We start from the raw sequence: 24,129 nt of genomic DNA on the forward strand, positions 1-24,129 counted from the left end.
GAGAAACAAAGATGGCTGCACCTCTTTACTGACTACCTGATGCAAAATGTGTATTAGTATACATTGGTAATTTAAGACACTACAAGCTGCTCCAGGACTGGAGGGCTCTTGCTCAAGGGTCACAGTGGTAGGACCCTCTCATGATCAGTAAGTTAGGAGTATGTTAAAAGTCTGATCGGTGGGGTCTTACCTCTGTGACCACCCTCCAATCCCAAGAATAGGGGTCCCTTCTTCCCCTCACTACAGGGGGTGCAGCTAGCCCACAGTGAGAAGGAGATTGAATGGAGCAGTGATTGAGCATGTGCAGTGCCGCTACAGCCCCATTTTCACCCGCCATGAGACTGCTATAGATAGCTGAGCGCTTGTACTTGGCTATTTCCATCTGCCCCACTGAAATTAATTGACCACATGCGTTCAACCGCCGCTCCATTCAATGTCCACCTCGCTGCAGGGGGTGCAGTGAGCCTGAAGTCGGGAGAAGAGGACAATAGAAGACCCTTGTTCTCAGGATTGGCGGTGGTTCGAGACTCCCACCGATTAGACTTTTATCACCTATCCTGTGGAGAGGTGATAAAATCAATCTTGGGAATACCCCTTTAAGATGCCACTTGGTATGGGTTGTGCATAATCCCCCAAATGGAACATGAAAACCTACATATGGACCTCTATAGCATAATATACCCGGTAAAGGATTTGTCCATGGTTAGAAAAACATGACTGCTTTCTTCCAAACATAGCGCCACCCTTGTTCTTAGGGCTGTATGTGGTATTGCAGATCAGCTCCATTGAAGTGATTGGGAAATGAGCTTCAATACCAGACATAACCCATGGACAGAGGTGGCACTGTGTTTGGAAGAAAATGGCCATGTTTTTTTAAGCTTTGACAACCCCTTTAATAATGCATGTCTAGGCGTGTGTGCTTACATACATGTAATTTGTGCATCTACTGCAAATATAACAGGCAGATTTGGTAATCTGGTCTTCAATTTATACAGCTTAGAACTACACTACAAATTGATCACAGTGGCTCACGCTGGGTGATAACTTTAGTCTAACTTTATGGCACCTACTAGTTTGCTTACTTTATACCAAAGGTCTTGATGCCAAGATTTTGGCTTGTTCCATTTCCACTAAGCCACGCATTCTAAATCCGCTGCACGGCAGGTAAGACAGAGCCTGAACTCTGATGCATTTAGCATCTTCCCTAGTAGGTTTTCTAGAAATGACCTAAAATATGTTACATTAAAGCCCTAAAACTCACCAACAAGTTTTGCTTGCGTGCATCCGAAGACGGTAATTGGGGCATCTTTCTCATATTCTCTATATCCGCCGCTTCTCTGCGGTAAGCTGGGCGGCATATTCAAGTTTGTCCGGACATAGCGGCCTGCAGACAAGAACACACAAGAAAAGGTCTGGAAAGTGTTACATTATTGCAACAGTGTAATCTGCTGATCTATTGACATGGAAATGTTTAAAGGCATTGTGATTGGTGAGGTCTCACTGCTGGACCCCCACCGATCCTGAGAATGGGGGTCCTGTGTCCCACTCCTCCCCCCTGCAGGCTTACTGTACACCCCGCAGTGAGAAAAAGATTGAATGGAGCAGCAGTCCAAGTGCAAGGCAATTTCTGTCAGCCCCATTGAAATGAATGGCAAGCACTCTATTCAGTCGGATGTCTCTGGGAGGTAGGCAGGGTAGGAGTGACCTGACAGTGACAAGACGAGGGGCACACGGGAACCTTGTTCTCAGGATCTGTGGGGCCTCAGCAGTCGGACCCCCACCGATCATAAAGTTATCCCTTATCGTGTGGATAGAGGAAAACTTTAGATTTTGGGATAACCCTTTTAATACTCTATTCAGCTTGGCTTCCTACACTGGTTACAAATGCTGCAGGGTCACAACTGCTTGCCATTAGAATGCCAATAGGAGCTGTTACCTGCTTTCCGGAGACCCTATATGCGGTATACATCAACAAGGTTATGCATAGTTGACCATATATGGGGTATACAGCTGCACTGTTATGCATGGTTATAATAACTTCTTCATTTCTACTGCTCTCTCTGTGTAGTTGTCAGTCCTCACTGTTGATCTGGCATTCTATTCATGAACCAGAACTCTTAGCGCTCTGCAGAAGCCTCCCAGATTAGGATGTCCTGCTGTGCAAGAATATCAGAAAGTGACTGTAAGGCCTCGGTCAGACAACCGTTTTTTGCCGCGATTTGCGGATCACATGACAAATGCGCATCCGCAAATCGAGTGACCGGGGCCGAAAAATCTGCAGCTAGCAGCGTTTTCGGCGAAACGGGCAGACACGAGTAATCGCACAATATATTGTGTTTTATATATGCGCTCAATGGGGCCGGCGGCAGCAGCGCCGACCCCATTGAGAACATACACTACAAAGATCATTCTCCTCTGCCACAGCTGTAACAGCTGTGGCAGAGAAGAATGATGTTCGCCCATTGAAAGCAATGGGCTGCTGGCGAGCGCGGGATGAATTTTCGGGAAGGGCTTAAAAATATAAGCCCTTCCCTGAAAATCATCCTAAAATGTGTAAAAATAAAAAAAATATATATACTCACCTTGTCCCTGCAGCCGGAGTTCAGCCGCGGCCGGGCGGCAGTTCTCCTGAACTGCTCTGTGTAGTATTCAGCAGCCGGGGATTTAAAATCCCCACCTGCTGAATGGGCTGCCTCTGATTGGTCACAGCCCTCACCAATCAGAGGCAGCTCTCACTCATCCATTCATGAATTCATGAATGGGTGAGTGAGTGCTGCCTCTGATTGGCTGAGCGCAGGGACCAATCAGGGGCAGCCCATTCAGCAGGCGGGGATTTTAAATCCCCGACTGCTGAATACTACACAGAGCAGTTCAGGAGAACTGCCGTCCGGCCGCGGCTGAACTCCGGCTGCAGGGACAAGGTGAGTATATATATATATATTATTTATTTTTTTTACACATTTTAGGATGATTTTCAGGGAAGGGCTTATATTTTTAAGCCCTTCCCGAAAATTCATCCCGTGCTCGCCAGCAGCCCATTGCTTTCAATGGAGCCGGCTGTATTGCCAGCTCCATTGAATTCAATGGGCGAACATCATTCTTCTCTGCCACAGCTGTTACAGTTGTGGCAGAGGAGAATGATCTTTGTAGTATATGTTCTCAATGGGGTCGGCGCTGCTGTCGCCGGCCCCATTGAGCGCATATATAGAACACAAGGAATCGCAGATAGGCGCGATCTGTGATTTCTCGTGTCCTATAATTTATCGGACATCCGCATAAAAAGCGGCCATGTGACCGATCCCTTTGCGAAGCAATGGTTCTAAATATGCGCAGATCGCATGCGCAAATCGTGCGAAAAAAACGCCTGTCTGACCGAGGCCTCAGGGCTCGTTCACATCAGCTTTTGGATTTCAGGTTTGCAATAGAGGAGCTGCAAAACGGCAAAAAAAAATGTTCCACTTTAAGTCTGATTGATTTCAAAGTGATTTTCTGCACTTCAGTTCCATATAATTTCCGTTTTTTATTTGCGTAAACAACAGAGCAGCAGTCGGTGCCATTATATCCTTTAACCCTTTCCAATCCAATTTGTATCATGCTTTTCCTAGGGGGCTTACTCTTTTTCTGTAGTTATACAATGGTGCAATCTGCTGGCTAAAGCCAGTACTGCATGAGGCGACACATTGGATAGGCTCCGACAGCAGAGAGGCTGGCAATATACAGTAAGAGAACCCTGAGGGACATCTTCCAACATCGGAGCTGTACAGCCTTAAAGGGGTTGTCTCGCAGCAGCAAGTGGGGTTATACACTTCTGTATGGCCATATTAATGCACTTTGTAATATACATCGTGCATTAAATATGAGCCATACAGAAGTTATTCACTTACCTGCTCCGTTGCTGGCATCCTCGTCTCCATGGTGCCGTCTAACGCTGTCCTCTCCTTCCATTTAGACGTGCTTGCGCTGTGCGGTCTTCTGCTGTGTTCAATGGAGCTGCTCCGGCGTGCTCGCGCCGCCGAGGTCTTCTGCGCATGCCAACCAACTTTGGTACATAGATACAACACCAGAACTAAGAACTAAGCTCATAAGATAAATACACCAGCAGAACTAAGTGATCGTGTTGCAGAGGTGCCGATAGGCAGACATCAGAGAGGAGGAGACAGAGCCACGAGGAGGATGATTTATGTAGTTCCACAAGATACTGTCACACGGAGAAAGAAGCTCATTTGGTCAGATGGGCCTAACGTGGGAGCTTAGCTCCATCCTATTTCCACCTGATGCCCCCCTCCTCCCCACACGTTGGGGGCCAATGCCCTGTGTGACCGCATGGGTCACAGAAAACTAAGGCCGGACATGTTGGTGCCATATAAATAAGGGCTCTTACTCATCCCCAACATTTTGTATCTCCTCCTTATTTAATCTAGATTGTAAGCTCCTTTGGTTCCCTCTTCTGATTTACATCTTGTTTGCATCCGTGTTCTTCCAGTCTGCACAGAGCTCTATAGAATATGTAGGGGTTTCTTTTACTTAGCCTGGAGATCTGTGACCACCATACACCCCGCACCTTCCTCACATCACCACCTGTCGCCCTTCTGTGACTTCCTACAATCTCCAAAATAATCCAGTTGTTAAATATTCACCAGACTGGGGGCGTTATCCTGTCAGGGCAGGAATACAATTCACCGGGAAAGTAGGTCAAGCAGAACCGCTCAACAAATTAATACGTGAAACTGAAAATATTGAGACAGAAGAGGAGAGCGTGAGAGCCCCTGCCCCAGAGAGACGGGAGGGCTAATGCTTGACGGGAGATCAAAAAGCGCTAAAAGAAGAAAAAAGTGAGAAAAAACACATGAAAAGGTTTTAAATGGCAAATATTTAGTAGTACAAAATGCAGTCACTGAATAAAAGGACATTTACATGTCACAAAATTAATTTCCGCAGCACAAAGGGTGCCTGCAGTAATAGGACTGCGGTACATTATTACTTTTTGGCAAAAAAAATCTGTTTTCTATTAAGAGACTGCATTCTCTTGAGGACTCTTGTCAGACATATTCTAGGACACAGAGGAATGTAGGGTTACCAAATATATTGTTTGCTGCAACAAGCTGGACGCAAGATGAATGTTGGTCTAACCCGCCCACTTCAGTGAATGAATACCATTTTGTGATATAAACAGTGCCAGCCTTAGGCCTCATGTCCACAGATCCGCAGCGTTTTTCCCGCACGCGGATCCGTGCCCTATAGGGATGCATTGGACACCCGCAGGTAATTTAATACCTGCATATGTCATTTTCCCTTGAGGCGCTGATTGTGTGTGCGGGAAATCACCCGCAGCATGCTCCATTTTAGTGCGGGTCTCCCGTGGGGACGGCTCCCGCAGGCTTCTATTGAAGCCTATGGAAGGCGTCCGGATCCACGGCACACCCGCAGCTGAATTCGGGCTCTCCGGTGCGGGAGAGCAGGAGTTAAAAAAAAAAAAGAGAGTGCATGGCACATGTGCGCGGCATGCTGCCTGCATGCTGAGCACATCCGCGGGGCCGAAGAAAGAAGATCTGGCCGCGACGGAGGGGAGATCCGCAGCGTCCGCACAGGTAAGTAAATCTTCTTTATAGGCCTCATGTCCGCGGGAAAGGAGGGACCCGCTGCGGTATTCTGCATGAAGAGTCCGCGGCGGGCCTGATTTTACCTGTGGACATGAGGCCTTAAGATACTCCTGCACACTTGCGTTTTTCTTGCGCGTTTTTTTCACACTATTGTCAATGGGACTTTCTAATATTAAAAAACGCATTACACAAAAATTGCAAAGCACCAACTTGCGATGCGTTTTTAACATTAGAAAGTCCCATTGCCAAACCCCTAAGGGCTCCTTTCCACTGGCGAGGTAATCGCACGTTTTTGCCATGTGAGAGCTCGCAGGAAAGTCCTACACATGTTGTTCTATGACAACCTTTCCACTAGCGATGTTTAATGGCAAGCTGCGATGCGAGGATTAACAAAAAAAAAAAAAAAATCGCAGCAGGAGGATTGTTTCAACGTTTTGCATTTTTCTGTCGCCCATACAGTGCAATGGCAAAGCAGATGCTCGCATCGCAACACAAAAGCTTGTGATTTTGCAGCATTGCAATGCGATTTTAACATTGCGATTTTCTCACAGCGATATCGCCATCGCCAGTGGGAAGGAGCCCTAAGTTAGATGTTAGATGGCAGTAGTCTGTTGAAATGTTGTGGCGTGTGCAACATAATATTATACACATTCATATATACAATTATGCGTATGTGTAAAACCCTGCGTGACTCACGGCCAGCTGGCAGGGAGCCAGCCTATTTGCGCATATGACAGCGATATTGTACAGCGCATGACAGCGTATCTCACGCAGATAGTCATGCGCAGTTTTCCAGCGCGTATATATATATACGCCTCCATATGTAATGTAATTGCAAATGGGCAACGTGGATTACACGCCCCTTAGAGAAAAATGGCTGACTTACGTGTAATACACAATGAGACAGAACATACTGCGTTCTTTTTTGCGTTTGCGTATAACGCAATACTTACATGATAATATGAGTAAAACAGCATAAGGCAATGTATTTGATTGCCTGTGAATTACCACGTAATACGTGGTAAATCTTACACTCAAGGAAGCCCAGTCTTACATCGATGGACAGTTTGCTGGTATTCTGCTCGTGCAAAAAGCTAAAATTTCGAACACCACACCAGGACAGCTCAGTAAATAAAATACTGTACCAGGACCAAGCTCATAACATAAATACAACACCATATCCAAGCTCATAACATAAATACAACATCGGGAAAAAACATCAGTACAGATACAATACCATAACCAAGCTTTTAACATAAATACAGCACCAGAACGAAGCTCAGTAAAGATACTATACAATACAATACAAGAACCATGCCCATAATATAAATACAACACCAGATCTAAACATACTATAGTGCTTAAATGCAGCACAAACCACCCTCGGTACATAGATACAGTAACAGAACCTAGCTCATAACATAAATGCAGCACCATATCCAAGCTCATAACATAAAATACAACATAAGGGAAAAATCTCAGTACAGATACAATACCATAACCAAGCTCTTAAGATAAATACAGCACCAGAACCAAGCTGAATGCAGCACCAGAATCAATACAAGAACCATGCTCATAATGTAAATACAACACCAGAACTAAACATACTGTAGTACTTAAATGCAGCACAAACCACCCTCGATACATAGATACAATACCGGAACCAAGATCAGTACATAAATACAGCACCAGAATCAAGCTGTTAACATAAATACAGCAGCAGAACTAAGTGATTGTCTTACGGGGCCCGATGGGCAAACAACAGCCTCTTGAAACATCAGAGGGCAAGAGATAAAGCCAGGAGCAGGATGATTCATAGAGTTCCACAAGACACGGCCGGCCGCACGGAGGAAGAACATCATCTGATTGTGCAGGCCTAAGGTGGAGGTAAGTTTCGCCAACTTACATTCACTTGGTGCTCCCCTCACAAGCCGGTGGCCATCACCTTGTGCTCTCACACAGGTTGCTAGTAACTAAGGCCGGCCATGGATATGACATACTAATTTGGGCAGAGATCACTATTCTATGTAGATATCTTGCATTGACAAGCAGTGGTGGAGTGGTAAGAGATGCAGAGACAGGGGATCACCGAGGGGCCCAGAGGTCCTTGTACTACATCAGACACCTCCAGTATCATTATGTACACAGTATACTTTATGACACAGAGGAAACCAGGCGCATCGCATGTATCTATTACTGACAATATATGGATTTGGGGTAGGGGACACGATGGTGATTTTATCTGCGGCTCAGGTCACATGACAATGAATGGCTCTTTCATAGCCGCCCGGCCATAACATGTGACTACCGGTGAATAGAGCAGTTTGTGTGCTTCGTATTAGCATGGCCTGCGTTGTATAAGCAGGGCGCACTCTGCGACACAGACCTTTCTTATTGCTTCATGGCAAAAATAACACACATTTCATTGTGTGCGAGAGACGACAGCTGCCGAGACGGCCTGGACAAGATTCAATTCGCGGTTGTGACAAGATATAAGACACTGCAATATGCCAGCAGCCCAGTTACATGAGGATATGACGCATTGCCTTCACTCATAAGTGTGAAGACATCACTGCTATCCTGACAAAAGTGATGACATCACCACTCCTGATGTAATTGCTATGGTCAGCAACATCAGGAGGCTAGTGATGTCATTACCACTCTCTTGATACAAGTGATGACATCATCATTCTCCTGATGTAACTGCTATCATCAGGAGGATGATGGCATCAGGAGGATAATGACATCAGGAGGCTAGTGATGTCATTACCACTCTCTTGATACAAGTGATGACATCATCATTCTCCTGATGTAACTGCTATCATCAGGAGGATGATGGCATCAGGAGGATAATGACATCAGGAGGATAGTGATGACCTCATCAGCTGTATGAAGAGATGGTAGTTCACTTTGATTTAACTTACAGCACACCTCAGGATTCTTTAAACCACTAAGGAGATGACTAATAAGTCCGTGGGGTGCACGCCAGCAGTTTAGGGGTCAGAGCCTCCAAAGACACCAACAAGGATATATTCCAATTTCTCACAAAGGAAATGGCAGCATCCAGGGCGTAGTGCAAAACAATAATTTATTCCTCCAAAATCATGCTACTTTTCGCCTTGGCGGGCATACATAGCTGCCGCTTCATTCATGGGGAACCTTAGAAACTCTCTTTCTCGAGACCGGTAGGGTTTCCAGCGGTCGGACCTCCACTGATCATAAACTTATTCCCTATCCTGTAGATTAGGAATAATTTTATAACTTGGCGCAACTCCTTCGCCAAAGCAAGTCCTGATTGTTTGCCAATAAATACTGACCACATCCCAGGGCCGGGACAAGTGGTAGGTGAGCATTGGTGACCGGTAAGGGCACAGAGTGCTCCCATAACAATGTCAGGCATTGATAACCACAAAGGGCCATTAGTACCATTTCTTAGTATATATCCTATAAACCAGCAATTCTCGGAGTGGCCATACTCGTCCGTGGTGGTCATTTCTAGCAGCAGGGCTTTTTCATTAGTCTGATGCTGACGGCGCCTGCCTGTGTCTGTATACCACATCTACACATATACCCCGCACTCAGCACTCAGAGCTGTTTTTAGAAGCAACTGCATTTTCCTTCCTCGTGAGCTGCTGAGCGGTTACTAGATAAAGCAGAAATAGTACATTATCAGAGTTATCAGCCCAGTCTATATGTCACTCACGCAAGCTGCGGTCTAACAGACAAAACCCCAAGTCAATTGCAACAAGCGGTCCAATCAGGCTAATGGGTGCTGGCATAAATCATACACAAACTTCAATTTATCCAGCGCTTGATGGTTCAAGGATCCTGCAGATAAACCATATGAAAGAAATAGTCCACCACTGAATTAGCAGCCATTTGTCTGATAGTCCAGGACTACAATCAGCTAGGTTATTTTGAGGCTTAGGCATACTGCTGATGACATGTATGTGTTACTGCTAATATACGCTCCTGTGTCTACCCTCACATATATCGTTGGCAAGGTTAGGAAATTAAACGCAGGACACATTTGGCATATATGGTTCGTCATATGTTTTGAAAAATAGGGATAATGTCCCTTTAAGAAATACGAAATACAAGACCTAATCGAGTACAACATGCAAAACTGTATTGTTAGTCACAAATACAATGTGCAGCACCTTGGAGCTAGAAAAGATTCTTTGTACAGTTCAATGGCAAATACAGCAAGCTAAACTCACATGAAAAGAAAAGGTTGCGAGGTACGTAAATGGCCTAGATACACGATAATGAGTGGAAAATCTTGTATCTCATCAACTAATGAGCTCTGTTCTCACCCTATTAAATGTTCTAATTGATTTGACACTTCTCACAATTCTTACATTATAATATGAAATTCACTTAAGTGTCTTTTTTTTTTTTTTAAAAGAAAATGTTTAGCAACTTGAATAATTATATACAGTAATTCATAATACTGCCCCTTATGTAGTTATATTCTTGTACATAGGAGAAGTATTATAGTAGTTATATGTACAGGAATATAACTACTATAATACTGTCCCCTATGTACAAGAAAATAACTACTATAATACTGCTCCCTATGTACAAGAATATAACTACTATACTACTGCCCCCTATGTACAAGAATATAACTACTAAAATGCTGCCCCCATGTACAAGAATATAACTACTATACTACTGCCCCCTATGTACAAGAATATAACTACAATAATACTGTGCCCTAGGTACAAGAATATAACTAGTATAATACTGCCCCCTATGTACAAGAATATAAATACTATAATACTGCCCCTTATGTACAAGAATATAACTCCTACAATACTACCCCAATGTATAAGAATATAACTACTATAATACTGCTTCCTATGTACAAGAATATAACTACTATAATACTGCCCCCTATGTACAACAATATAACTACTATAATACTGCCTCCTATGTACAGGAATATAGCTACTATAACACTGCCACCTATGTACAAGTATATAACTACTATAATTTTACTGCAATGTACAAGAATACAACTACTATAATACTGCCCCTATGTACAAGAATATAACTTCTATAATACTGCCCCTATGTACAAGAATATAACTACTATAATCCTGCCTCCCATGTACAATAATATAACTACTATAATACTGCCCCTATGTACAAGAATATAACTACTATAATACTGCCCCTATGTACAAGAATATAACTACTATAATACTGCCCCTATGTACAAGAATATATCTAGTATAATACTGCCCCTTATGTACAAGAATATAACTACTATAATACTGCTCCCTATGTACAAGGATATATAACTAGTATAATACTGCCTCCTATGTACAAGAATATAACTACTATAATACTGTCCCCTATGTACAAGAATATAACTACTATAATACTGCCCTCTATGTACAAGAATATAACTACTATAATACTGTCCCCTATGTACAAGAATATAACTACTATAATACTGCCTCCTATGTACAACAATATAACTACTATAATACTGCTCCCAATGTACAGGAATATAACTACTATAATACTGCCTCCTCTGTACAAAAATATAACTAGTATAATACTGCCTCCTATGTACAAGAATATAACTACTATAATACTGCCCTCTATGTACAAGAATATAACTACTATAATACTGCCTCCTATATACAAGAATATAACTACTATAATACTGCCCTCTATGTACAAGAATATAACTACTATAATACTGCCTCCTATGTACAAGAACATAACTACTATAATACTGCCCCCTATGTGCAGGAATAGAACTACTATAATACTGCTTCCTATGTACAAGAATATAACTACTATAATACTGCCCCCTATATACAAGAATATAACTACTATAATACTGCTTCCTATGTACAAGAATATAACTACTATAATACTGCCCCTATGTACAAGAATATAACTACTATAATACTGCCCCTATGTACAAGAATATAACTACTATAATACGGCCCCTATGTACAAGAATATATCTAGTATAATACTGCCCCCTATGTACAAGAATATAACTACTATAATACTGCTTCCTATGTACAAGAATATAACTACTATAATACTGCCCCCTATGTACAAGAATATAACTACTATAATACTGCCCCCAATGTACAGGAATAGAACTACTATAATACGGCCCTCTATGTACAAGAATATAACTATTATAATGCTGCCCTCTATGTACAAGAATATAACTACTATAATACTTCTCCTATGTACAAGAATATAACTACTATAATACTGCTCCCTATGTACAAGAATATAACTACTATACTACAGCCCCCTATGTACAAGAATATAACTACTAAAATGCTGCCCCCATGTACAAGAATATAACTACTATACTACTGCCCCCTATGTACAAGAATAGAACTACAATAATACTGTGCCCTAGGTACAAGAATATAACTACTATAATACTGTCCCCTATGTACAAGAATATAACTACTATAATACTGCCCTCTATGTACAAGAATATAACTACTATAATACTGTCCCCTATGTACAAGAATATAACTACTATAATACTGCTCCCTATGTACAGGAATATAACTACTATAATACTGCCTTCTCTGTACAAAAATATAACTAGTGTAATACTGCCTCCTATGTACAAGAATATAACTACTATAATACTGCCCTCTATGTACAAGAATATAACTACTATAATACTGTCCCCTATGTACAAGAATATAACTACTATAATACTGTCCCCTGTGTACAAGAATATAACTACTATAATACTGCCTCCTCTGTACAAAAATATAACTACTATAATACTGCCCTCTATGTACAAGAATATAACTACTATAATACTGCCCCCTATGTACAAGAATATAACTACTATAATACTGCTTCCTATGTACAAGAATATAACTACTATAATACTGCCCCTATGTACAAGAATATAACTACTATAATACTGCCCCTATGTACAAGAATATAACTACTATAATACGGCCCCTATGTACAAGAATATATCTAGTATAATACTGCCCCCTATGTACAAGAATATAACTACTATAATACTGCTACCTATGTACAAGAATATAACTACTATAATACTGCCCCCTATGTACAAGAATATAACTACTATAATACTGCCCCCTATGTACAGGAATAGAACTACTATACTACAGCCCCCTATGTACAAGAATATAACTACTAAAATGCTGCCCCCATGTACAAGAATATAACTACTATACTACTGCCCCCTATGTACAAGAATATAACTACAATAATACTGTGCCCTAGGTACAAAAATATAACTAATATAATACTGTCCCCTATGTACAAGAATATAACTACTATAATACTGCCCTCTATGTACAAGAATATAACTACTATAATACTGTCCCCTATGTACAAGAATATAACTACTATAATACTGCTCCCTATGTACAGGAATATAACTACTATAATACTGCCTTCTCTGTACAAAAATATAACTAGTGTAATACTGCCTCCTATGTACAAGAATATAACTACTATAATACTGCCCTCTATGTACAAGAATATAACTACTATAATACTGTCCCCTATGTACAAGAATATAACTACTATAATACTGTCCCCTGTGTACAAGAATATAACTACTATAATACTGCCTCCTCTGTACAAAAATATAACTACTATAATACTGCCCTCTATGTACAAGAATATAACTACTATAATACTGTCCCCTATGTACAAGAATATAACTACTATAATACTGCTCCCTATGTACAGGAATATAACTACTATAATACTGCTCCTATATACAAGAATATTACTACTATAATACTGCCCCCTATGAACAAGATTATAACTACTATAATACTGCCCCCTATGTACAAGAATATAACTACTATAATACTGTCCCCTGTGTACAAGAATATGACTACTATAATACTGCCTCCTCTGTACAAAAATATAACTACTATAATACTGCCTCCTCTGTACAAAAATATAACTACTATAATACTGCCTCCTCTGTACAAAAATATAACTAATATAATACTGCCCCCTATGTACAAGAATATAACTACTATAATACTGCTCCTATGTACAAGAATATAACTACTATAATACTGCTCCCTATGTACAAGAATATAACTACTATAATACTGCTCCCTATGTACAAGAATATAACTACTATAATACTGTCCCCTATGTACAAGAATATAACTACTATAATACTGTCCCCTGTGTACAAGAATATAACTACTATAATACTGCCTCCTCTGTACAAAAATATAACTACTATAATACTGCCCTCTATGTACAAGAATATAACTACTATAATACTGTCCCCTATGTACAAGAATATAACTACTATAATACTGCTCCCTATGTACAGGAATATAACTACTATAATATTGCTCCTATATACAAGAATATTACTACTATAATACTGCCCCCTATGAACAAGATTATAACTACTATAATACTGCCCCCTATGTACAAGAATATAACTACTATAATACTGTCCCCTGTGTACAAGAATATGACTACTATAATACTGCCTCCTCTGTACAAAAATATAACTACTATAATACTGCCTCCTCTGTACAAAAATATAACTACTATAATACTGCCTCCTCTGTACAAAAATATAACTAATATAATACTGCCCCCTATGTACAAGAATATAACTACTATAATACTGCTCCTATGTACAAGAATATAACTACTATAATACTGCTCCCTATGTACAAGAATATAACTACTATAATACTGCTCCCTATGTACAAGAATATAACTACTATAATACTGCCCCCTATGTACAGGAATATAACTACTATAATACTGTCCCCTATGTACAAGAATATAACTACTATAATACTGCCCTCTATGTACAAGAATATAACTACTATAATACTGCCTCCTATATACAAGAATATAACTACTATAATACTGCCCCCTATATACAAGAATATAACTTCTATAATACTGCCTACTATGTACAAGAATATAACTACTATACTACTGCCCCCTATTTCAAAGGATATAACTACTATACTACTGCCCCCTATGTACAAGATTATAACTACTATAATACTGCCCTCTATGTACATGAATAGAACTACTATAATACTGCCCTCTATGTACAAGAATATAACTACTATAATACTGCCTCCTATGTACAAGAATATAACTACTATAATACTGACCCCTATGTACAAGAATATAACTACTATAATACGGCCCTCTATGTACAAGAATATAACTACTATAATACTGCTTCCTATGTACAAGAATATAACTACTATAATACTGCCCCCTATGTACAAGAATATAACTACTATAATACTGCCCCCCATGTTCAGGAATAGAACTACTATAATACTGCTTCCTATGTACAAGAATATAACTACTATAATACTGCCCCCTATGTACAAGAATATAACTACTATAATACTGCTTCCTATGTACAAGAATATAACTACTATAATACTGCCCCTATGTACAAGAATATAACTACTATAATACTGCCCCTATGTACAAGAATATAACTACTATAATACGGCCCCTATGTACAAGAATATATCTAGTATAATACTGCCCCCTATGTACAAGAATATAACTACTATAATACTGCTTCCTATGTACAAGAATATAACTACTATAATACTGCCCCCCATGTACAAGAATATAACTACTATAATACTGCCCCCTATGTACAGGAATAAAACTACTATAATACAGCCCTCTATGTACAAGAATATAACTATTATAATGCTGACCTCTATGTACAAGAATATAACTACTATAATACTTCTCCTATGTACAAGAATATAACTACTATAATACTGCCTCCTCTGTACAAAAATATAACTACTATAATACTGCCTCCTCTGTACAAAAATATAACAAATATAATACTGCCCCTATGTACAAGAATATAACTACTATAATACTGCTCCTATGTACAAGAATATAACTACTATAATACTGCTCCCTATGTACAAGAATATAACTACTATAATACTGCCCCCTATGTACAAGAATATAACTAATATAATACTGTCCCCTATGTACAAGAATATAACTACTATAATACTGCCCTCTATGTACAAGAATATAACTACTATAATACTGTCCCCTATGTACAAGAATATAACTACTATAATACTGCTCCCTATGTACAGGAATATAACTACTATAATACTGCCTCCTCTGTACAAAAATATAACTAGTATAATACTGCCTCCTATGTACAAGAATATAACTACTATAATACTGCCCTCTATGTACAAGAATATAACTACTATAATACTGCCTCCTATATACAAGAATATAACTACTATAATACTGCCCCCTATATACAAGAATATAACTTCTATAATACTGCCTACTATGTACAAGAATATAACTACTATACTACTGCCCCCTATTTCAAAGGATATAACTACTATACTACTGCCCCCTATGTACAAGAATATAACTACTATAATACTGCCCTCTATGTACAAGAATAGAACTACTATAATACTGCCCTCTATGTACAAGAATATAACTACTATAATACTGCCTCCTATGTACAAGAATATAACTACTATAATACTGACCCCTATGTACAAGAATATAACTACTATAATACGGCCCTCTATGTACAAGAATATAACTACTATAATACTGCTTCCTATGTACAAGAATATAACTACTATAATACTGCCCCCTATGTACAAGAATATAACTACTATAATACTGCCCCCTATGTACAGGAATAGAACTACTATAATACTGCTTCCTATGTACAAGAATATAACTACTATAATACTGCCCCCTATGTACAAGAATATAACTACTATAATACTGCTTCCTATGTACAAGAATATAACTACTATAATACTGCCCCTATGTACAAGAATATAACTACTATAATACTGCCCCTATGTACAAGAATATAACTACTATAATACGGCCCCTATGTACAAGAATATATCTAGTATAATACTGCCCCCTATGTACAAGAATATAACTACTATAATACTGCTTCCTATGTACAAGAATATAACTACTATAATACTGCCCCCTATGTACAAGAATATAACTAGTATAATACTGCCCCCTATGTACAGGAATAGAACTACTATAATACGGCCCTCTATGTACAAGAATATAACTATTATAATGCTGACCTCTATGTACAAGAATATAACTACTATAATACTTCTCCTATGTACAAGAATATAACTACTATAATACTGCCCCCTATGTACAGGAATATAACTACTATAATACTGTCCCCTATGTACAAGAATATAACTACTATAATACTGCTCCCTATGTACAAGAATATAACTAGTATAATACTGCTCCCTATGTACAAGAATATAACTACTATAATACTGCCAGAACATTTCAGAATGGAGAGGTTCCTCTTTTACGCAAGATTTAAGCATTACAACTTTTCTAATAAATGCGGCCAAAAATTTGCATCCTTAGACTGGGCTCACACGTCCATAAGTGGAAAACACAGTGCTTTACAGCGTTTTTACAGCTGTGGAGCCAGTGGTGACCCGGTGTACTTCCATGTATGGAAGCAAAATTGATTACAATTTCGCTGGCATACACAGCAGTAAACCGGCAGTACCTATTTACTGCTGTGTAGGGCAGTACATTTATGAAAGAAGGCCTATTTACTGTGAATGGGGTGAGTGGGGGAAGAGATCTCCGGTGCTTCACCTACGTTCAATGAGCAGTCATTACACCAGTACGAAAGCACAGGAGCGATTATCACCAGGACAACTCTCGGGCTCCAAAGTGTCCGACAATCCTCACGTGTAAAAGGACCTTTAGGGCTCCTTTACATGAGCATAGGCACAGATACACTTGTGATAGCGTGACTTTTTGTGCTGTGAAGATCACGCTATTGCCAACGTATCTGCACTGTTTACTTTCTGAGCTGTCAGGAACAGATCACATCGGCATGGAACACACCTGCGCCATGATGAAATGGGCTGCACAGCCTAATTAGTCCCCGATGTAATTGATTTCCTTGCGAAATTACGTTGTTCATTAGATTTGCACACTCCCATGTGCACGCACAAGTGAAAGTGAGAATCAACCCATTGTTTGAACACTTCCATTGAAGGAGAACTCGCCACCTCCCGTGGTAGCCTATTCCACTTATTGATTACCATCACTGTCAGAAAGTTTTTTGTAATCTGTGTCTCCTCTCTTTCAGTTTCATCCCTTTGCTTCTAGTCTTTCCTTGTGCAGCTGAGAATAGGGCTGATCCCTCTGCACTGTGACAGCCCTTCAGATATTTATAGACAGCTATTAAGTCTCCTCTCAGTCTTCTTTTTTGCAAGGTAAACATTCCCAGATCCTTTAACTGTTTTTCATAGCTCATGATTTGCAGACCGCTCACCATCTTGGTAACTCTTCTCTGAACTTACTCCAGTTTGCCGATGTCTTTTTTAAATTGGGGTGCCCAGAACTGCACAGATTTCAATCCAATTAAGTATCTGTGAGATCTGCTGGAAAAACAGCCCAATCTTTGGAGGCCCCTTAGAATTTACAGGACTTAAAAGATTGCAGCTAACATCTTGGACATCAGGACATCTTCAGCGGTCTTGTGGAGTCCATGCCTTGATGGGTCAGCGCTACTTTGGGAGCATGACGGCGAACTGCACAATATTAGGCTGATATGGCTGATTGATGTGCTGCTCTCCTTTCCTACAAATCTAGTACTTGCATTCTCTGAAGCAACCAGAAGAGAGCGCAATTGTACTGCATTAACTCTGTATGAAATCAGCAGAACTCTTGGAAATAAATGCTATATACTCTAAGTACCACTTTTTTTTTGTATAATATGTTTTTATTGTAAAAATAACATAGGCACAGTATAAAATACTGAGAAAACAATATGCATGAACTGACCACATCATTGTGAATACCAATAGTCATAAACACAGTAAAAACATTAATACCTGGTAAATACGGTATTTAAAATAAAATATACATGTACACTTACAGCTAATGTGAGGTCATTAGAGATATTTCAGTAGAAGAAATATGAAGGTATGTCTAGGATTTAGTGCAAACACTGCTTTATTACCCATAAATAAGTCCACCTTCTGTACTGTAATAATGCTATATCTGTAGAGGGGTACGAGCTCTACATTTAATGCTTCCCATCACCCAACCATAGAATTACCAACAAGCTATAGACCCCAGGCTGCTGCGGGAGGAAATCTCTGAGCATATGATCTTATACCACTTCCATAGAAGTCAGCGGGTGTGAAGTATATACATTCAGCAAGTCCCCTAATGGTGGATACAGGAAGCCAGAATATTACAATTTACATGTAGAAGAGGCTCCAATCGTGATGCTCTAGTGACAATGCACACCTAATAATCAGAGTTTTCTTGCCCCCGGTGTGAACGCTGCCGGAATATCTGCAAATGTTTGTATGGATCCCAATGGTTCTGGCGCTGCTTTCTTTTTTCTCTCACTGCTGTTAAAATATAATCCCGAGACTCTGCATAGTAAGATTTTAATACGATGAAAAAGAGTGATCGGGTGCTCACAGAGTAAGGTGTAACTAAGTGTCTAATAGAATGGCATGTACACGTGTAGGAGGTCTCACACCTAGAGACCCCCCTCATGGAACAGTAAGAGGATTGGTTCAACTGGTATAGTATATAGACATTTATTATTCCAAAGCAAGAACAGGTACAAAAGTGACAGGGAAAGAAAGAGTACGGTCCAAAAGTTGGTTTTGCAACACGTTTCGGATGCTCCTCTATCAAGCAAATACAGGATTCTCTATGAATAATCCACTTAAAACACATGAACAGCTGTTTGGAAGTAAAGCATTAAATACACTACAGCTCCTGTAACTCCAGATTTGCCTCTGGAACTCCAAGTAGCCTTATATTACATCTCCTGGTCCAATTCTTCATGTCCGTCACCCTATTTACAGCATATCAGTTTCTACCTGCAAGTCAATGATACTTAGTGATACTTATACTTCAATTCCTCATGCTGGATGCTGAACTCCTGGAAAGCATGCAAGCTGATGTCTCTTCCCTACTGTTTACCATGCAGTCTTCCAGAAACCTTTTGATAACTTCTGTCCCCATAGATTTCAACAAGTCCAACCAAGTAAGGAGGTCTGCTCCACAGGCGATGGTGAGCAACTGATGGCCGAGAAGCCCAGTGAGCAGTCTGGTGGGAAGAAGTATGCAACACGCCTGACTAGGGGTAGTGGACAGTGCCTGAAGTAAGGTCACGTGGAGCAAAGGACAGTAAGCCTTCCAAGGATTAATATTAAAAGACTGTATCCTTCTGGGCGAGACACCCAGTTACAAGAGAGTGAATTGAAGGACACCAGGCCAAGTGTTATTGTTTAGGACTGAATGGCAACAGACATACAGACCAGGGATTTGGCCTATGTGTTTCAAACACTGAGGTTCTTCTTCACGGCACAGCAAGCACAGGATGCTGCCACCTATCTATCTATCTATCTATCTATCTATCTATCTATCTATATATTTATATATATATATATATATATATATATATATATATATATATATATATATATATATATATATATATATATATATATATATATATATATATATATATATATATATATATATATATATATATATATATGACAGCATCCACACTTGTAGCATCCCGTATGAGAGCCCAGTGTTACTGTAGGACTTTCTTTGGTATTCTCTGGGACAAAGTAAATTTCCCAGTGTAATACCTCTTTTTACCACACAGTGGCAGCCTTGTTCAAGAATGTATCTAAATTTATCATCTTGGTATAAAATGGGTAAGAATTTGAAAAAGATGTGTCTAATCTGAGTAACATAGGCCCAAAAGCATCAGGGACTGTATGGAGCCGGATTGCGAGCTGATCCTGCTATATGCAGGGCGGGTGCCGGCTGTTTCTGACATGCTAGCTGTGGGATGGCCTTGATAGCCTGCCTGACAAAATGTGGTATAATGTAATACTATGGTGTTATACTGTAATCCTGATTAATTACACTCAAACGAACACAAGTTTAAGTCCCAATGAGAACTAAAAACATGTTAAAATAAGTGAAAAAAATTATTGGAAAAAATGAAGGGAAGCAAAAGTTTAAAAGAAAAGCCCCTTTTCCATATCAATAATAAAATAAATGTAAACATTTTTTTTAAAGCATATTTGGTATCATCCGGGTGTAAAAGTCTGATCTATCAGAGTAACGTGTGGTGCATGTCGCCAGAGCAAAATGCACAACACCGGAATTGCGCTTTTTTGGTTACCTCATCTCCAAGAAAAAATTTTGTAAAAAGTTATATATATTCCAGAATTATACTAATAAAATCTACAGGCCGTCTCGCAAAAAACAAGCCCTCGCACAACTATCTTGACAGAAAAATAAAAAAGTTAAGGTGGCAGAAAATAATTACATTTTTTTCCAAAGATATTTGATTTTCTACACAGTACAGCAAAAGTAAAACTGTATAAACTTGCTATCATCATAATCATACCATTCCACAGAATATCATGTCATTTTTGTCGCAATGTGAACACCATAAAAACAAGGCCCCCTCCCCAAAGATGTGGAATTGCGTTTTTGTTTTTATTATTTCATTCTACTTTGATACATTTTTAAAAGCTTTTTAGTACATTATGTAGTACATTAATTAGATCTACTGATAAATACAATTCATGCTGCAATAAACAAGCTCTCAGACATCTCCGATGATAGAAAAATAAAACAATCATGATTTTTTTAAGCAAAAACTTAAAATGAAAAAAAAAAGACTGCAACACCGAGGGGTTAAAGTTGGTACTGTGCTGTGGCAATAGGCTTAGGCCTCATGTCCACTCAAAAAATACAATCCGTGCTGAATCTGCCGCGGATTTGCTTTAATGGGCATTTTTTTGCATGCAGATATCCGCACACATTGCTATCAATGTGATAGCAATGTTGCCGATCCGCACGGAATCCGCGGCAAATGGAGCATGCCGCGTTTTTTCTCCCGCGCATGAAAAGCGTAGTTCTTTTAAAATGCCATCCGCGGATGCAAAAATCAATTTAATGGACCTGCAGATGGCAAGGATTCCCTATGGGCAAAATCCGCTGCGGAATCCGGAATTCCATTTACCCAGTGGACATGAGGCCTTAGAGTGTGGTGCCAAAGGCTTCATGTCCACGTGCACGCACGGATTCTGAGTGTGGAATCCCACAGCGGATTCCAGCAGTGCCCGCAGACATGAGGCGAAAAATACATTTACTCACCTGTCTGGGCACGGCGCAGGTCTCCTCCGTCACGGCCGTGCCTTTTTTCTTTTTCTAAAACTCCTGCTTTCCTGCGGATTTGCAGCACGTCCGCAATGTCAGCTGCCGGCATGCCGTGGACAGCTTCCATTGACTTCAATGGAAGCCATCTCTGCGGGATCTACAGAAAAATGGAGCATGCTGTGTTTTTTCCCCCACATGTGATCCGCACACAGAAAAAAAATGACATCCGCAGGTCTTTATATACCTGCGAATGCCCAATGATAATCTATGGGCATATTGAACTGCGGAACGTGGGTGAACCACGTGGATTCCGCTATTCAATTATGCCCATGGACATGAGGCCAAATATGAAGAGAGACCACACGTAACTTAGTAGTGACAACAGTTATTTACTGAGACGATTGGAATGCTTACTGCAACGCTAAAGGCTTCTATGACATTTATGTGATTGTTCCCAGCAAGAGAAACCATGTTATCTTGTAGATATGATACCTTTTAATGGCTAACAAAAATATATGATGGTAATGCGAGCTTCCAAGCCAACTCAGGGTTCTTCCTCAGGCATAATGAAATAAATCCGAAAAGGCATGCATATATATACACACATACTTGTGATAAGGCACAGTCGTGGATGTGATTGGTTTGCACTTAAAAGAATACATCCATGTCTGTGCCTTGTCATAAGTATGTATGTCATGAGTATGTATATATATGTATGCCTCTCCGGATCTGTTTCATTTAAGCCTGAAGAAGAACCCTGCGTTAATATGAAAGCTTGCATTAACTTCATGTATTTTTATTGACCATTAAAAGGTATCATATCTACAAGATTACTTGATTTTGCTTACTGAGAACAATCACATTTTGCTCTACTGGCTAACACCGTACCAAACCTTTGTTTTCCTTATGACATTTATAAAACTGTGCTCACAATTCTGTAACTTTCATGACAGAGAAACAAATTCTGTACAGAAAGTTTTGCAGCTAAGTAATGTCCTTTATATGATGAGAAACATTCTCTCTATTGTTGCGAATACTTATATTACATATGTACAGGGACGGATCCCCAGTGTACTTTGGTGCCTGTTGAGTTTACATAGTATAGCTTCAGTCTTTTAGTTTAGCCTACAGTTCTCTATGAGTTCTTGTTTAGTGGTAAAGATCTAGATAGTGCTAGACAGGAGCAGGTGGAGGTGCATTTATCTTCACATGAGGAAATTACATTGTCAGGTTGCTTATTGATGCTTTGTTGTTTTCTTTTAGTTGTTGCTTCCCAGATATGCGTTGTCTTTAAGTAATGTTCTGGATGCATGTGGTCTGCGCACTCTCCTTACTGTTCTTCCATTGTGGTGTTCTCATTGGCTCCATATCGATAATTTTCCCATGATAGACCTGAAGATAATGGCCTGGAATGTTCACAGTGTTAATTCCAAATTTAAGAGGATATTGGTCATGAAATATGCCAAAAAATTCTCTCCTAACATATTGTGCCTTATTAAGATACATTTGACAGGCCAGAAAATGATTGCCCTTAAAAGGGCCTGGACGGCCAAGAACTATCACACTATGTATTCCAACTATTCTCACAAAGTTTCCATTCTAGTGGCTAAATCCTTTTCCTTGGAAACTGTCAGGATTATGTAACTGTACCTCTTCCTTTTGCGTTGGGGCTGCTGGAGGTGATATATGCCCAGCCTGTTTCCTTTCCATATATGGATAGGAGATTTTAATGCTGTATGAGACCCGACCCTAAACCTTATGTATTCCTCTACTGAGCAACGGCTCAGTATTAATATATTTAAGATGATCTACCTGCCTAAATTTTGTGTTCATTCTACTTGCAACGCACGCCTCCCACATTCAAGTCTTACCACCTTACAAGCCCCTAAAGAACTCGGTGGACTGTCAGCCCATATTCTATATCCTTATTATTTAGCCTCACAGCTTGTATTTGCTCACTGGTGGTTGGATGTAGATTACAGGAAATCTGCCAAAAAATTTGCTAACAGTTTATTTCGGTACAAGGCCCCTCAGAGATGCTGCTTTCATCAGAACGATGGCAGCCCATACCATGCTATGTTATCCTTAAAGGGGTTTTGCATGCAAAAAAAATCTATTCCTCCTGCCACTTGGCCATAAATAATTGTGCTGGGGACAGAGAAAATTTAGATCCCATAGGAGTGCCTTCCAACTGTTATTAATAGTGGGAATCAAAGTTAAAAAGAGACAGCATTCATGATATATTCACATAGGTCTGCACTAAACGCGTTAT

The 24,129-nt window shown here is 39.7% G+C and overlaps 1 protein-coding gene across 1 annotated transcript in view; it reads right to left on the minus strand.

Annotated features, from left to right (window-relative positions):
- LOC136573535 (ubiquitin-associated and SH3 domain-containing protein B-like) overlaps window positions 1-21,966 on the minus strand; it is a 32,960-nt gene extending 10,994 nt beyond the window's left edge. Inside the window, exons 1-2 of the mRNA XM_066574815.1 lie at window positions 21,855-21,966; window positions 1,262-1,384 (exon numbers count right to left, since the gene is read on the minus strand). Of these exons, the coding sequence (XP_066430912.1) occupies window positions 1,262-1,384; window positions 21,855-21,966 (235 nt within the window). The remainder of the gene's footprint in view (window positions 1-1,261; window positions 1,385-21,854) is intronic.
- Window positions 21,967-24,129: the final 2,163 nt, after the last annotated feature.

Source organism: Eleutherodactylus coqui, chromosome 7, assembly GCF_035609145.1.
Source record: "Eleutherodactylus coqui strain aEleCoq1 chromosome 7, aEleCoq1.hap1, whole genome shotgun sequence".
Lineage (NCBI taxonomy): Eukaryota > Metazoa > Chordata > Amphibia > Anura > Eleutherodactylidae > Eleutherodactylus > Eleutherodactylus coqui.